A 14773-nucleotide genomic window follows, 5' to 3' on the forward strand; every position below is an offset into this window, starting at 1 on the left:
ACTCCATCATTCTTTAGCGATGACAAATACTGTCAGGTGTGTATCTAGCACATTTTATTTATTTATTTATTTATTTATTTATTTATTTATTTATTTATTTATCTATTTATCTATTTTTATTTATTTATTTATTTATCTATTTATTTATTTATTTTTAAATCTGTTGATCAGTTGATGGACATTTGGGTTGTTTCCAGGTTTTGGCTATTGGGAATAAAACTGGCCGGAACACTGACGGACTGGGATCCGGGTTCCTGTTTTGTTTCTGAAAGTGAGATGACCGGATGGCAGGGTAATATTATATTTGACTTCTTGAGAAATCCAGACTTTTGAGGGAGATCTGTGCTCTGTGAAGTTGGCTCTGGCCTCCGCAGCCTTCTCAACAGATACGAGGGCGGGGTGGCTCCTGCCTCCTGCAGCGCCCACGCGGCCCCCTCCCCTCGCAGCCCCTTTCCCCTAGAGGTGGGCGCTGCCCAAACGGAGCTGACCCTGGGGTGCTCCGTGGACCCTGGGGTGCCCCGGGGTGCCCCGGGCTTGGCCAAGGCGGTGAGGTCTGGGTTCATCCCAGGTGTCCCGCGAGGGCGGGGGCGGGGGGGCCCTCCGCCGCCCTCTGATGCGCGCGGCCCGCCCCCTCCGCCAGGTGAGCCGCACTGTCCGGTTGCCCGGGGCGGGCACTGCGGGAGGGAGCTACGCCTCCGGGGATGGCTCAGCCCCGCCCCCCGCCCGCGGCCGCCGCTCGGAGCCTGAGCCCCGGCCCCGCTCCCTCCGCCGCGTCCTCCGCATCCCGGGGCTCCCGGGTCCCAGCCGCGCGCGGGCCCAGCGACCCCAGTGAGCCCGGGGGGGGGGCCTGGGCGCCCCCAGGGCACCGGGGGGCGGGGATCGCTGAGCGGGGGGGCGGGGGGAGACGAGGACGCAGCGGGGGCTGGTCCCTGCGCCCCGGGAGCCGCCTGGGTCCCCGCACCGCCGACACCGACCCGGAGCGCGGCCGCTGCAGGTGCAGGTGCAGGTGCAGGTGCAGGTGCAGGTACGGGGCGCCCGGGGGGATGCTCGCCCCCGTCGGGCTCCTCGGCAGGCACTAGCTTTCGCGCCCATTCCCCAGGGAGGCGGGGTACCCACCCCGGGAGTGCCCCCCCCCGGCCCGGGGACTGGGCTTCCCCCTGCAGATGCCAGAAAGCCGGAGGGAGCGCAGGACGGGCCTCCGCGGGGCTGGGTCTCCCAGCGCCCCCTGCCCACCCCCCCAAGAAGTTTTTATCACCATTTGCTTTTAAAAGCTGACTTGGAGCCTTCCAGGTAGGTGCCCCGGGGCACACGGGGCCTGCGGGGAGGGAGGGGGGCCCAGCAGGATGGCAGCTGGACCGGCCTGGACCCCAAGACGTGCCCCCCCACCCTTCAGGGGTGCAGTCTCACCCTGACGGGGCACCGGGGAGGGACTGGGAAGGGAACCGTGAGATCAGTGGAGGTGAGGCGGGCGGTGGCCTTGTAGGGGCTCAGAGGGGCTTTAACCCCAGTGTCCCCCCAAGACAGGCTGTGGATACCTCCCTGCCGAGGAGTGTGGGCAGCAGGTCTCCCCCCACAAACCCCTCCCCGGGGCCGGGGCCTCTTAGGTCTCAGCAACTTGGTGTGATGCTTGCAGGCTCTGGGAGGCACCGGGACTGCAAGGGGAGGGGGGTTCCTCTTGGTTTTCTGGCCCCCAGCAGGGCAGTGAACCCCCACCCCCGCCCCCCATATGAGCTGCGGTGGAGGCATCTGGGGCAGGATCCCCCCCTTCCCCGTGGCCGCGGAGGTCTGAACCCTGGGCAGGAATTCTCTGCAGCCCCGGGGGTAACGCCCTCCCTTCCCCGGAGCTCGGGAGCTCGCTGCACAGATGTTACTGATCTGCTGCCTGGAGGATGTTGAAACTCGGAGCGGTTAAGCTGTTTACCCGGGGCAGGCTCCGGAGCCCCCGACTAAGCCACTCAGGGGCTCGGGGGCTGTGGCTTCAGCCCCGCAGCCTCTGCCTGGGGACAGGCCTTGGTCAACGCCGCCTGGCTCCTGGGATCGCAGCAGACGTGCATGTGGGGACACGAAAGCCAGTGAGGCGCGGGAAGGGACGCTGCGGGGTAGCCTCTGGGATTCTGGAGGGTTCTGCGAGAGGAAGGAGACCAGCTGGGGGGCGGGGGGAGAGACAGGGCTGTCTCCTACAGGGCTGATGATATTCAGAATAATTTCTTTCTTTCTTTTTTTAAAGATTTTATTTATTTATTCACGAGAGAGGCAGAGACATAGGCAGAGACCCAGGTAGAGGGAGAAGCAGGCTCCATGCGGGGAACCCGACGTGGGACTTGATCCAGGGACCCCGGGGTCACGCCCTGGGCCCAAGGCAGGCGCCAAACCGCTGAGCCCCCCAGGGATCCCAGAATAATTTCTTTTAAGCCACAGAACTGGACCGTTTCACAAAGACCGGAGTTCACACTGGTGGGAGGGGGGAGCGTTTGGAGCCGGTCACTTTCCTTCCCTTCAGCGCCCCCCCCCCCCAACTCGGGTCCTTTAGCAAAATCGCGGCCACACGTCAGATCTTCAGTGGAGACGAGACAAGCTGAGCCGGAGCCGGTTGTCTCTACTGCAGTCCAGCCTGCCCCGAGGAGCGGCTCTGTGGTTTTTATCCATTTGTCTTCTCTCCCCGCCTCCTGGGTCCCCCCCATCGCTCTGTTCGTCGTGAGCGCGGGGCTAGCGGGTGGGCTTGGGGTACAGGACGGCTTTCAATTTGGCCGCTCCCTTGTGTGTGTCTCGAAGGCGTAGGATGGAGCTCAGGCCCCGAGCCCCGAGGACAGCGGACGCGTCCTGACCCAGTGGAGAGGGCGGCGACCCCAGCCTCCCCGACGTCGCCCCGGGAGCCACCGGCCCGATGGAGGTCGCCGCGGGGCTTGCCCAGGAGTCGGCCCCCAACGCGTCCGCCTACTTCCCCTCTGTGCCTGCGCCCCACGGGGCCCACGCCGCGTCCTTCCCATTCAACTTCAGCTACGGCGACTACGACCTGCCCTCGGGTGAAGAGGAGGACGTGACCAACTCCCGGACCTTCTTCGCCGCCAAGATCGTCATCGGCGTGGCCCTCGTGGCCATCATGTTGGTGTGCGGCGTTGGCAACCTGGTCTTCATCGCCGCCCTGGCCCGCCACAGGAAGCTGCGGAACCTGACCAACCTGCTCATCGCCAACCTGGCCGTCTCTGACTTCCTGGTGGCCGTGGTCTGCTGCCCCTTTGAGATGGACTACTACGTGGTGCGCCAGCTGTCCTGGGAGCACGGCCACGTCACGTGCGCCTCCGTCAACTACCTGCGCACGGTCTCGCTCTATGTCTCCACCAACGCCCTGCTGGCCATCGCCATCGACAGGTGAGTCCGGGGACGCAGGGACCACAGAGAAAGGGCCCCGGGTCGACCCCTTCCTTTACTGCAGGTGTGGACGGACGGGCGACCTCTGTCCTCTGCGGTCGCGGATGCCTGCGGGGGGGACCTTGGCCCGTTGGCCGACCACTAAGGAGACTTCTGGTTTTCCAGCCGTGGGCGGGCAGGGGCAGTGGCCGAGCTCCCCGGAGCCGAGCGGGGGGGACAGCTTCCGATCCCTGGGCGACGGCCGCTCCTGGACGGCCTGCTCGGGGCCTGGGGGCAAATAGGTTCGAGGACACGCGGAGGGACAAGTCTCACTTCCAGGCAGGTGCCTTTCGAGTCAGCTTGCCCGAGGAAGATTTTCTCAAAACACAAGCACCTCTCCCCTAACCTCCCCCACGTCCGCGCCAGTTGATTTTAAAATAAGACGGGTGATTTGTTTTGAAGAAAAAAAAGAAAAAGAGAAAGAAAAAGAAAGGAAAGAATTTCTTCACATGCTCTTACCGGTTCTTTCCGTCGGGGCACGTTTGCCCTCCCCAGAGGTTCGCGTGGGCGCTCGGAGGGCCCGGTCTGGCCTCGTGCCTGAAGCCGTCAGAGCACACTGCACACCTGTGTTCGGCGGTGTCGGGCCTTTCCACTCAGGACGAGCTCCTGTGCTAAGGAGCCCGGCGGGGGGGTCCCCGGGCAGTGTGTGCAGGCCCCTCTGCCGAAGCTCTCTTCCTGGCGCCGCCGCCGGGGTCAGGGCCCCGTGTCCTCGGGCCTGCACGGCCCGTCCCTGCCCCTTCGCCCCGAGAGCCCGCAGCACAGCCGCCCCCCAGGTTCGTGGCCTCAGGGCTCCCGCGGAGGCTCCCCCCTCCCTGCCCCCCACAGCCAGGCCGCCCCGGGGCAGCGGTCCGGGACCAGCGCAGCAGATAGAACCTATTTTCTGAGGCCAAAGGCAGAACAAGCCGAGATAGCGCGACCTGGAAACAGGCCACTGCCCAGGCCCCGGGGGCGTCCCCCAGGAGGAGCCCGGCTGCCAAGCCTTAAAGGCTGGGGCCGCAGCCTCCTCTCTCGGGGCACGAACGTCAGGGACTTGGCCTCAAGGGCACGAAGGTGCTGCGTGCGAGGGGTCGTGCCTGCAGGGCCCTCCATGGGGTCCGGGCGCCCTGGGCTGCTGCCGCGGCTGACCCGGGCGGCTCAGAAAGGGGACGGCCGAGCACAGCCTCTGTCCCCAGGTCCCGCTCCGGGCTGGGAGGGAGGGGCTCCTGCGACCTTGTCTCCGACTTCCTGAAGGTGGGAGCTCAGAGCAGAAGAGCGTCCTCTCCTGAAGTGTCACCTCCTGCACAGGGGGCGCCCCAGCCACGGGCGTGGGCTGGCCTGGCACCTGCTGGGCGGCGGTGCCTGGTCCCCGGGCACAGCCCGTCACTGCGCTGCGGGTGTCCCACGAGGTGGGTGGTGGGGGCTCCCAGGGGGGCGGACGCCGGCGCCGGTCAGGGGACGCTGGCTCACCCTGACTGTGCAAGGGCCACTATCGGTGCCAGGCGTCAACCCCGGTCTGCAGGATCACGCTGTTTAGACGCGGCGGCAACATCCACTGCACAGCAGGCCTGTCTCGTTGGGCCCAGCAGGGTGGGGATGCGGGGCCTGAGCCCCGACATTGAAAACGGCGCTGTGGCCACCACAGGCCGCCTCCCCGAGGCCCTGGCCAACCAGCCGGCTGCTCGGCTGCACCTGTTGGTGCCTTTGCTTCAGATGACTTGCGTGTGTTTGTGCCACCTCCTCCCGGGGTCGTGGTGCAGGGCCTACAGGGCCTGCTTGACTTTGTCGGGCCTCGTGTGCTGTTCAGGATTGGATCGGGGCTTTTTCAGGTTCTGTGTTGTTAGTTTTTAAAACATTTTATTTATTTATTCATGAGAGAGACACAGAGAGAGAGAGGCAGAGACAGGCAGAGGGAGAACAGGCTCCATGCAGGGAGCCCGACGTGGGACTCGATCCCGGGTCCCCAGGATCACGCCCGGGCTGCAGGCGACACTAACCGCTGAGCCACCCGGGCTGCCCCTGGGGGCAACTGATATTTTTGTCTCGATGTCACGGATGACGCTTCCGTTATAGGAGGCCTGGAGCTTTGTTCAGCGAAACCGCAGTGGTAGTGCCTATGCGGGCAGGGTTCGAGCCCCGCTGCGGCGCCTGCTAGCGCCAGGGCCTCCCGTCAGCTACCTTCCCCGGCCTCAGGCTCTCCTGTGTACGGTGAGAATAATAAGAAAGCCCGTGTGCTGGGGTGTCCTGAGGATTCGAGGAGGTAAGACGTGTAGTTGTTCGGAACCAGGCGTAGACCAGAGTCAACAACAAGTAAGCAGCGGGTCTTAGGGGCCCCTGGGGCTCAGCGGCGTGACCCCGAGGTCCCGGGATCGAGTCCCGCGTCGGGCTCCCTGCATGGAGCATGCGTCTCCCTCTGCCTGGGTCCCTGCCTCTCTCTCTCTCTCTCTGTATCTCTCAGGAATCAATAAATACAAAGCAAAACGAAATAGCGGATAATTCTCAAATTAACCCTTACAGCAGCAACAACAAAACAGACCCAGGTAAAGTGATGACCGTTTTCGATTGGCCAAGCTCTTCGAGGTGGCTGTTCCTGTGATGTGAGGTCAGACAAGCTCTGGTGCAGGGTGTGCAAGACACGCAGCTATGGAGACAGAGCAGAGCAGAACTATTTATGAACCAGGGTCCCTGGTGCTCCCAGACGTCTGTGCCGCCCAGAGGCTGTCTCCCTTTCTCCGCATTCATTTGATTTATGGGACCTGCTGCAGGGGCGTGACGGGGGGGTGGTATATCTCCACCGTCTTCACTGCAGCCTCGGGGGCTCCTGGATCTGCCCCTCAGCTAACGTCTCCTGCTCACAATCCACGCTAAACACTCATTCATGCAAACAGCATGTTTTTTTCTTTTTTAAAGATTTTATTTATTTGAGATTGAGAGAGCACAAGCAGGGGGAGCAGGAGAGGCAGAGGGAGCAGGGTCCCCATGCAGGGCTCCAACCCAGGACCCCGGAATCACGACCTGACCGGAAGGCAGACGCTCAAGCCCTGAGCCCCCCAGGCTCCCCGCAAACAGCGCGTCCTGAGTGCGAGCCCTGTGGACGGGACGGTGCGGGGTGGGGGGAGGAGCTCTTTGCCTTCGTGCAGCTTTTCCCCCCAGGAGTGGGGAGAGGGAACAGTCGGGCAAACAAGCCACAAACCAGAAGGCGATCTCAGCAAACGCTCTGAACCAAAAAAAAAAAAAAAAGACAAGCAGGAGAACACTGAACGTGATGCAGGATGGAAGCTGCTCCAGGCACGTCGTTGGGGAAAGTGTCCCCGGGGAACAGGCATTTGAAGGGAACTCTGGGAAAATTGAAAAAAAAAAAAAAAAGCAAGCAAGCAAGCAAGCCAGGCTTTGAAGGCTGGGACGACGCATTCCACACAAGGGAAATGATCAGTGCAAAGGCCCCGAGACGGCACCCACACGGGGCAGCAAGGCTCCATGGCCCGAGGGGAGAAGGAAGGCCGCCGCCGTGTCACTCGTGTCGCGGGCACAGCTCCCCTCTTGCTCAAAAGACCTCTAGGGACTACGGCTCGCATCCCTCCGTCTTTCCTCATGGTTATCGAGTCCCAGGCGGCGCCCCGGGCTCGGGCTGGGTAAGCACGTTCCGGCCCTGTTCTCCGAAAGCCGTTGCCATCTTTCTGGGTGGGAGCTTCGCGACGGCCCCTTACGTCCCCATTCATCCAGGGCCGAGCGCCTGCTGCGACTGAGGCTTGACTACAATCCTGGGTGCCCAGGATTCCCGGGGAAGTGGAAGCTACAGAAGAAGTAAGACTGGATCCCCGCCCTCGAGGAGCTTGCCGTCGGGGCGGGGGTGCAGATGGTGGGACGAACCCTGAGTTAACAGAACCCACAGTAAGGGCTGTGTTTTAAATGAAATTTGCAGAAGGATGACGTCATTGCATACCAGGGAGGCTTCACGGAGGTTCACCCATCGGCGAACTCACGGGGGACGTCGGTGCTTCCCGAGGCTGCTCGGCTGCTCAGGCCCCCGCTGGCCCCGCGCAGCCGGGAGACTGGGGCTCAGCAGATGGGCCGACATCCCGCCTGGATTCTGGGTGAAGAGGGGGGCGCCCCCGGCGCCCCACGCGCTCTGGGGTACGTGGATGGCACATGGAGGCCAGTGCAGCTGTGTCTACACCCGACGGGAAACCCAGACCTTGGGGCGCAGAGCCCAGGGATGTTCCTTTTCAGCTCCCTGCTCCAGCAGGTCCGACTCCCTGTACCTTGATTCCCAGACCTTCTGGAATAGGACCCTGCTGCTTCCCATCTCCGCTCTGCTTATGTTCCTTGCCCCGGAGGGTCCACACACCTCCCCAGGGGACCTCGTCTTGTAAACCCCGCCCCTACCCCCCGTGGAAAACCTTTCCCGTCCTTTACTGATTGTCAAGCCGCACCCCGTCCTCCTGCCCTCCTGGAACCCTCCAGAACGCCGGCATCCTTTTCTCCCCTTCCTCTGCAGCGCAGCTGGTTTCCACCCCCCGATGTTCCAAGGTGTCGGGCAACTGGCAGCTCCTTAGGTGCATCCCTTGGCCTGTACCCCCCTGTCCCCCCGTGTCCCGTCATCATGGCTTCGTCGGTCACTCTCACGTGGTCCCTCCTTAGCGGTCATCTACTCTGAAGGAATCATTAACTCCTTGTCCCTTCCAGGGGGGACGTAGACTCTGCATTCCGAGGCACGTGTGAAGTGGGGGTGCAGAGCCCTGCAAGAGTGGGAGCAGTAGGGACGCTGGGGGGGCTCAGCGGTGGAGCATCCGCCCTTGGCCCAGGGCCTGACACCAGATTCCCGGGATCCAGTCCCGCATCGGGCTCCCTGCATGGGGCCTGCTTCTCCTCCCTCGGCCCAGGTCTCTGCCTCTCTCTCTCTCTCTCTCTCTCTCTTTGTGTGTCTTGTGAATAAATAAATAAAATCTTAAAAAAAAAAATAACAAAAAAAGAATGGAAGCAGTAAAGGAGCCCAAGCAGACTCTGACGGCGTCGTACGGGTTCCCCAAGTGACGCGTCTAACGGGCGCCCACAGCTCTCGGAGGCAGGCGAGGCAGGTGCTCTCCCCCGTCGCCCGGGGCGCGTGCAGCCAGGGGGCCCGGAGGAAGGACGCACGTTCCCGCAGTTCGAGGCAAAGCCGGGATCAGAGCCCTGGTCCTCTGACGCCTAGGTCGGCGCAGAAAAGAGTACTCCGGGGGGTGCCGTGGGGGAGGAAGGAACAGCAGCAGATCGGGACCACTCGTATTGCAAACGGGTGGAGGTGCAGACGTGGCCTTTGGCAGGACGGTGGGTCGGTAGAACGTGGGGGGACGGCAAAGGGGAGGGGGTGGTGAGAGCGAAGGCACTGAGCTCATAGTAGGCCTTAGGGGTCGGCGACTTGGGGCACCGCGGCCTTCTGGGGCCCGGGCCTGCGCATGGACAGAGGCGCTGCCGACACCCGGCATCGTTCCCCTTCCCCTCTCGGCGCTCGGACACCGGCGGGAGGGCAGGGACTGTCGCGGGGCCAGAGCAAGCCCAAGGGCCGGGTGCACCGACGGTGGCCCCGTCCCACCCCGTCCGCCGTCTCTCCAGACAGCAGGAGTCTCACTCCAGTGAACTCTCCGAAGGACACGCAACGGAGTCGGCTGCCTGCGTTGGGGGGAGAAGGGCGCAAACAGCAGGAATATAATCGGGCAAAACAAAACAAAAAAAACACAGAAAAACAAAAAAAGGAATGAGCTTCCTCTTCCAATCAAAATCCCAAGAACGTTGACCTCCAAGGGGTTGGTTTCAAAGGCAACAGAGTCGCTCTGGCTTTCCTTCAGGCTTCTCACGCCTGCTCTTGGCTCTACCTGGGACAGGCCGGGGACACGCGAGAATGAGTATTTCCAGCGTCGTCTGGCCATTCCCTCCCCTTCCCTCCCCATCTGTCCCCTTCTCCAACTTGTACCCCCTGCCAGACGTGGCAGGTCTTCCAGGAAACCAGAGCTCTCTGCGCTCTCTCCCGGGAAGGCGGCTTTCATACCACACAGATGACTCACATCCCCCCCAAAGTGCTCTCTCTTCATTCCTGGACCACTGTGCTAGCAGCCGTGTGGGTTTTTTTTTCTTTTCTTTTTTTTTGGAAAGAACAAAAGCAATATCTTTTACCGCCTGCTGCTTTGTGGCTAAAAAAAAAAAAAAAATTATGTATATTCCTGATTGATTTTTCACATCGACCGTGAGACAGGGTTAAACGTTTTCGATCAAGCGTCCTGTGTGGTGTGTGACCTTGAGAGAGTCACTCCTCTGTCTCCAGGCTCCGTTTTTACCCCTGAAAAACAAGGTACGTGGTCACATGCTCTTCCCTTCACCTTCGCATAAAGAGCAGTATTTCTTTTTTTTTTTTAATTTTTTTTTAAATTTATTTATGATAATCATCAGATAGAGAGAGAGAGAGGCAGAGACACAGGCAGAGGGAGAAGCAGGCTCCATGCACCGGGAGCCCGATGTGGGATTCGATCCCGGGTCTCCAGGATCGCGCCCTGGGCCAAAGGCAGGCGCCAAACCGCTGCGCCACCCAGGGATCCCAAAGAGCAGTATTTCTAATGACGCGGAATGAGGGCGGAACTTGGCCCACTGCTTCCACTGGAAAGGGCAAGCTCCCCCCGACAGCTTTCTGGAATTATCAGGCCCTCTCGGCTCTTCATGGTGAGGTAATTAGGATGAATGGCCCTGGAATCCGGAAGGACCTGGGAACAGAGCCCGCCAGAAACCAACGGGAGGCATTACTACTACATTTAGTAATAGTCACCATTTACTGAGCATCTATCACATTTGAAAGTGTGTCAAAAACTGCGTACACGCGACAGGTAGGGAAACCGAGATTCGGGGACATTAAACAAAGCCTGCCTGAGGCTGCGACAGCTCCTAAGGGGTGGAGCCGGGGTTTAGAACCTACTTTTCTTGAGAGCCCACGAGGCCGTTTCTCCGTTGGGTCGCACCTTCTCGAGATGGTAGCCCCGTCTCCAGGATTGTCCTTGTTCTAGTGTTGCCCCAACAGTATCATGACCCACGACGTCCCCCTCACGGCGGTTGGCCCTCTTTCTGTTCTCGTCCTAGATACCTGGCCATTGTCCACCCGCTGAGACCCAGGATGAAGTATCAAACGGCCACGGGCTTGATCGCCCTGGTGTGGTTGGTGTCCATCCTCATCGCCATCCCTTCCGCCTACTTCACAACCGAGACGGTCCTCGTCATTGTCAAGAGCCAGGAGAAGATCTTCTGCGGCCAGATCTGGCCGGTGGACCAGCAGATCTACTACAAGTCCTACTTCCTCTTCATCTTCGGCATCGAGTTCGTGGGCCCGGTGGTCACCATGACCCTGTGCTACGCCAGGATCTCCCGGGAGCTGTGGTTCAAGGCGGTGCCGGGCGTCCAGACCGAGCAGATCCGGAAGCGGCTGCGCTGCCGCAGGAAGACGGTGCTGGTGCTCATGTGCGTCCTCACGGCCTACGTGCTGTGCTGGGCGCCCTTCTACGGCTTCACCATCGTGCGCGACTTCTTCCCCGCCGTGTTCGTCAAGGAGAAGCACTACCTCACGGCCTTCTACGTCGTCGAGTGCATCGCCATGAGCAACAGCATGATCAACACCCTGTGCTTCGTGACCGTCAAGAACAACACCATCAAGTACTTCAAGAAGATCATGCTGCTCCATTGGAAGGCTTCTTACAGTGCCAGCAAGTCCAGCGCCGACCTGGATCTGAAGACCACAGGCGTGCCTGCCACCGAAGAGGTGGACTGTGTCAGACTGAAGTGACCCGCTGGGCCTCGCAACGTTTAAACAAAGACAGACCTTTGGGACCCTGACCAGTGTACGGAAGATACAGCGTCAAGCAAGAAGCCTTGGGTGGCTGCCGGGGGCAGAGTGGATGGACAACCCACCAGGCACTGATGTAGCCCATCTCTAGGACTGTCCTTCGGCTCGAGTTCTCTCTTAACATTTGGGGGCATTGGAGCATGAATAGGACACGGGCTCCTCGTTCTTTCCTCAACCCTTCTAGTCTCATCTCTGGTCCTGTCGCTGTGAGGAGCCTCAGGTGCATGCACATGGACACCCCAATACACATGGCCAAGTTCTGTCCAAATCTGCTCCGTGGCTACCCCTCTGGCTTACGGCTGTGCCCATACACGGTGAGGCTCATCATCAGGGGAAGCCACGCAGACCCTGGAAGCCATTTGGTCAAGGTACTAAGGGGTTCTGGGTGTCTTGACGTGCTCCAGGGAGGGCCTCGGCTCAGGCCGAGTATATCCTCTGGTCTCCAGGGCAGACCTCTGAGAGCCTGTGGGGCTCAGGGCAGGAGCTCGGGTTTTCTGGGGGTAAGGATGCTTCTGCCCCTCAGTTATTCTGACTTGGACCAATTAGGCTTCCCCTCAAGTCCTGCTCTTGAATCCACACCTGGAAGCATAGACTCTTTGAAAGTAGGCACAGCCCCTCATGGTGTGGCCGTCAGCCACGTTCCACGTCCACCAGCTCTCCCCCTCGTTGTTACGGTTTGAGGGCAAGAGGAGTCCGTCACCAGTGCCCGAAGCCCATCACGGCTGTTAATCCTTTGGATTAAGACTTGCTTCTCTCCCCTTGGGACAGATCACCTGCCATGTTTCTACTCCTCCGTGTAAGTGGAGCCTTGCGATCCGGGGGCAGGTGGTGAAGGTTGGTGGGACAGCCCTGGGCGTCCAGGAAAGACGGGGACATACCAGCGGGTGAAGGCGACCCCGTGGGATTCAATGCCTCCACGGGCTCGTCAAGAGCTCATCCTACTTTCTAACGCGCCCTCATTGTGTAGTGTTTCCAATTTTGGAATTTGGACTTTTGGGACCAGAAGATCTGATCCAGCCTTGGCTCTGCCACCTGTGCGACCCTTGGGAGAGCTTCCCAAAGGGGACAAGGCTAAGGCCTGTGAGAGCTCCTGATGAGGTGGTTGTGAAGAGCCGAGGAGCCGGTAGGTGGGTAACCAAAGGAGAGGACCGATGACTGTATAGTGTGCCCGACCAGGAAAAACTTGCCATCCTGGCTTCTGCATCTGGGAACCTTACCGTCTCCCCTTGTCATTACTCTTCGTGCACATTATCCCTTTACCTCTCGTGGCCGCGCTAACGTGTCACGTCCCAACAACACGCTGGTACCGCGAGGCAGAGACGTCTGGTGGTGAAGATGCAACAGGGAGTGGCAGCGTGTCTCCCGCCGGAAGATGAGCTCTGGGTTTTAGGAATCTCAGAATGAGACTGTCTGCAATCATGGACGCGTTGACCACGTTCCTGCTCCCGGCCAGCGTGCGCCTGGGCAATGTGACATTTGCTTCTCGATCTTTCTTTAGTTTCCTAAGTGTGTATAGCTAAAGAGTAGATGTGTCCTTTCCCTCTCAAAGAATCCTAGAGCAGCACATTTCAAAGGGTATTTAACTGACACTCGTACGGCGTTTCCCTCCAAATAGAGTCAACTCTTAATTTTTGGCAGCAAACCTCATTTTTTTTTCCCAATAGTTACTTTATTTCCCTGGAAGACACGTTCAAAGATCCATGTCTTCCCACTCACCATCCAGCAGACCGTTCTACGCTGCCATCGGAAAACTCTCAGAGAATAAAAACTAATTAAGACATGAGCCCAGGGATCCCTGGGAGGCGCAGCGGCTTGGCGTCTGCCTTTGGCCCAGGGCGCGATCCTGGAGACCCGGGATCGAATCCCACGTCGGGCTCCTGGTGCATGGAGCCTGCTTCTCCCTCTGCCTGTGTCTCTGCCTCTCTCTCTCTCTCTGTGACTATCATAAATAAATAAAAATTAAAAAAAAAAAAAAAGAAGACATGAGCCCAAACCCGACACGTCCCGGAGGGCGGTACTTAGTCCTTGTAAGATGACATATTCCGTTCTAGACTCGGGAGAGGTAGCTTCGGACCACACAATAGTAATGGGACATAGTTGGCTGTTGTCCCGTTCGCCTCTCCCATTAGAAATGCTAAGCGAGAGTCGACTATGGCCCAGGAGCTCCTCACACGTGGCAGCCGAGCGGCTTTGCTTTTCGGCCTAGAACGTGTCCGCTTTGCACTCGTTTAAGTGTCTGTGATGTTCCTACTTGTTGCGTCTGCTTGCGATTTTCCACAGTGAATAAGTGTCGTGTTGTGATCAAGTGAAATAAAAAAAAAAAAAAAAAACCCAGCCAGTGCCGATCTAAGCGTGGAGCGTAGCGTGCCTGTAATTTCCACGTCTTCCCCCTCGTCTGGGTCACGGCGTGGAGCTGCCTCCCGCCAGCGCCGGGCAGAGGCGGCGGCCACGGTCGCAGCAGTTGTGAGAACGGCGCTGCCCGGGCCCCTCCTGCCCTCGCGCTTCTCCGTCCTCCGCAGATCTCACGGTTTAGATCTTCCTCCTCTGAGGCGGCTCTGGTAGGACCATCAGTGCCTTTTCAGCATCTAGATGCCAAGACGTGAAATCTGAGGACCCGCTTACGCCGTCACGCGGCCTACGGCGAGCCCTTGGCACGGGCTTCCCGTCCACACGCGCAAAACGATCCAGGAGGTGGCCCCGGGGTCCCACAGCACCCGCAGCCTGGTGGCTGGCCCCGCGGACCCGGCCTCCCCAACCCTGGGGCTGAGCCCACCAAGGGGCCCCGGCGCTGAGCCGCCCTCCGCTGTCCTCCAGGCGCTCCCACGCGCACCCGGCCTGCGCCGTGTCCTGCGTGGAAGCCGAAGCCAGGGCTTTGGCAAAATTGAACCGTTCCCTTAACTAGAGCCAAAGAGGAGGGCAGGTGCACAGCAAAGCTGCTGGGCGTTTTGCCGAATGGTCACACGTTGGAGAAATGACTTCCTAAATCCAGGACACGGCAACAGGGCAGTGGGCGGTGTCCCCGGAGCCCTCCAGCGCGGCACCTGCCCCCCCTTAGGGAAAGGGCGCTGAGGAGTGTGGGGCGCGGCCACAAAATCCTAACTAGGACTCTGGTTTCTTGAAACATCGGAGACGCTTCGGGCCGCACGCACAGCCCGAGTCCAGCTCTCCTCCCCGGGACCCAGCCTGTTAAACCCGCGGGGTGCTTTCCACGGTGGGGAACCCGACGCCCCGGGTGAGAGGTTCGGCGCCCAGGGCCCCTAGCTCTCCCGGGGTTTTCCTGCCGCAGCCTTGGGGGCTGCCCTTTTCGGGGGGAAGCATCTTCCCTGAGAACTCTCGGGTTGACCTTCAGCTCGGCCAGGCCGCCCCTGGGGACCCTTCCCGCCCCGCAGAGTCCACTTAGCTCTTGTTCCCGGACTCAGCACAGAGGTCAGGAGGTTTCATCCCTTGCCCTGTCATCTGGCGGAGGGTGGGAGGGGGTGGCCCGAAGCCCACCTCCTGCCCCGTGGTGAGGACGGGGCACGGGCCTGGGAG

The 14773-nt window shown here is 60.3% G+C and overlaps 1 protein-coding gene across 1 annotated transcript; it reads left to right on the plus strand.

The window, feature by feature from the left end:
• Positions 1 to 1915: 1915 nt before the first annotated feature.
• Positions 1916 to 13114, plus strand: PROKR1 (prokineticin receptor 1). The gene is made up of 3 exons (XM_041756586.1): positions 1916 to 2072; positions 2773 to 3369; positions 10486 to 13114. Exons 2-3 carry the CDS (start codon positions 2885 to 2887, stop codon positions 11180 to 11182), a joined length of 1182 nt encoding a protein of 393 aa, XP_041612520.1. The 5' UTR covers positions 1916 to 2072; positions 2773 to 2884; the 3' UTR covers positions 11183 to 13114.
• Positions 13115 to 14773: the final 1659 nt, after the last annotated feature.

The sequence above is a fragment of the Vulpes lagopus genome, chromosome 5 (genome assembly GCF_018345385.1).
Source record: "Vulpes lagopus strain Blue_001 chromosome 5, ASM1834538v1, whole genome shotgun sequence".
NCBI lineage: Eukaryota > Metazoa > Chordata > Mammalia > Carnivora > Canidae > Vulpes > Vulpes lagopus.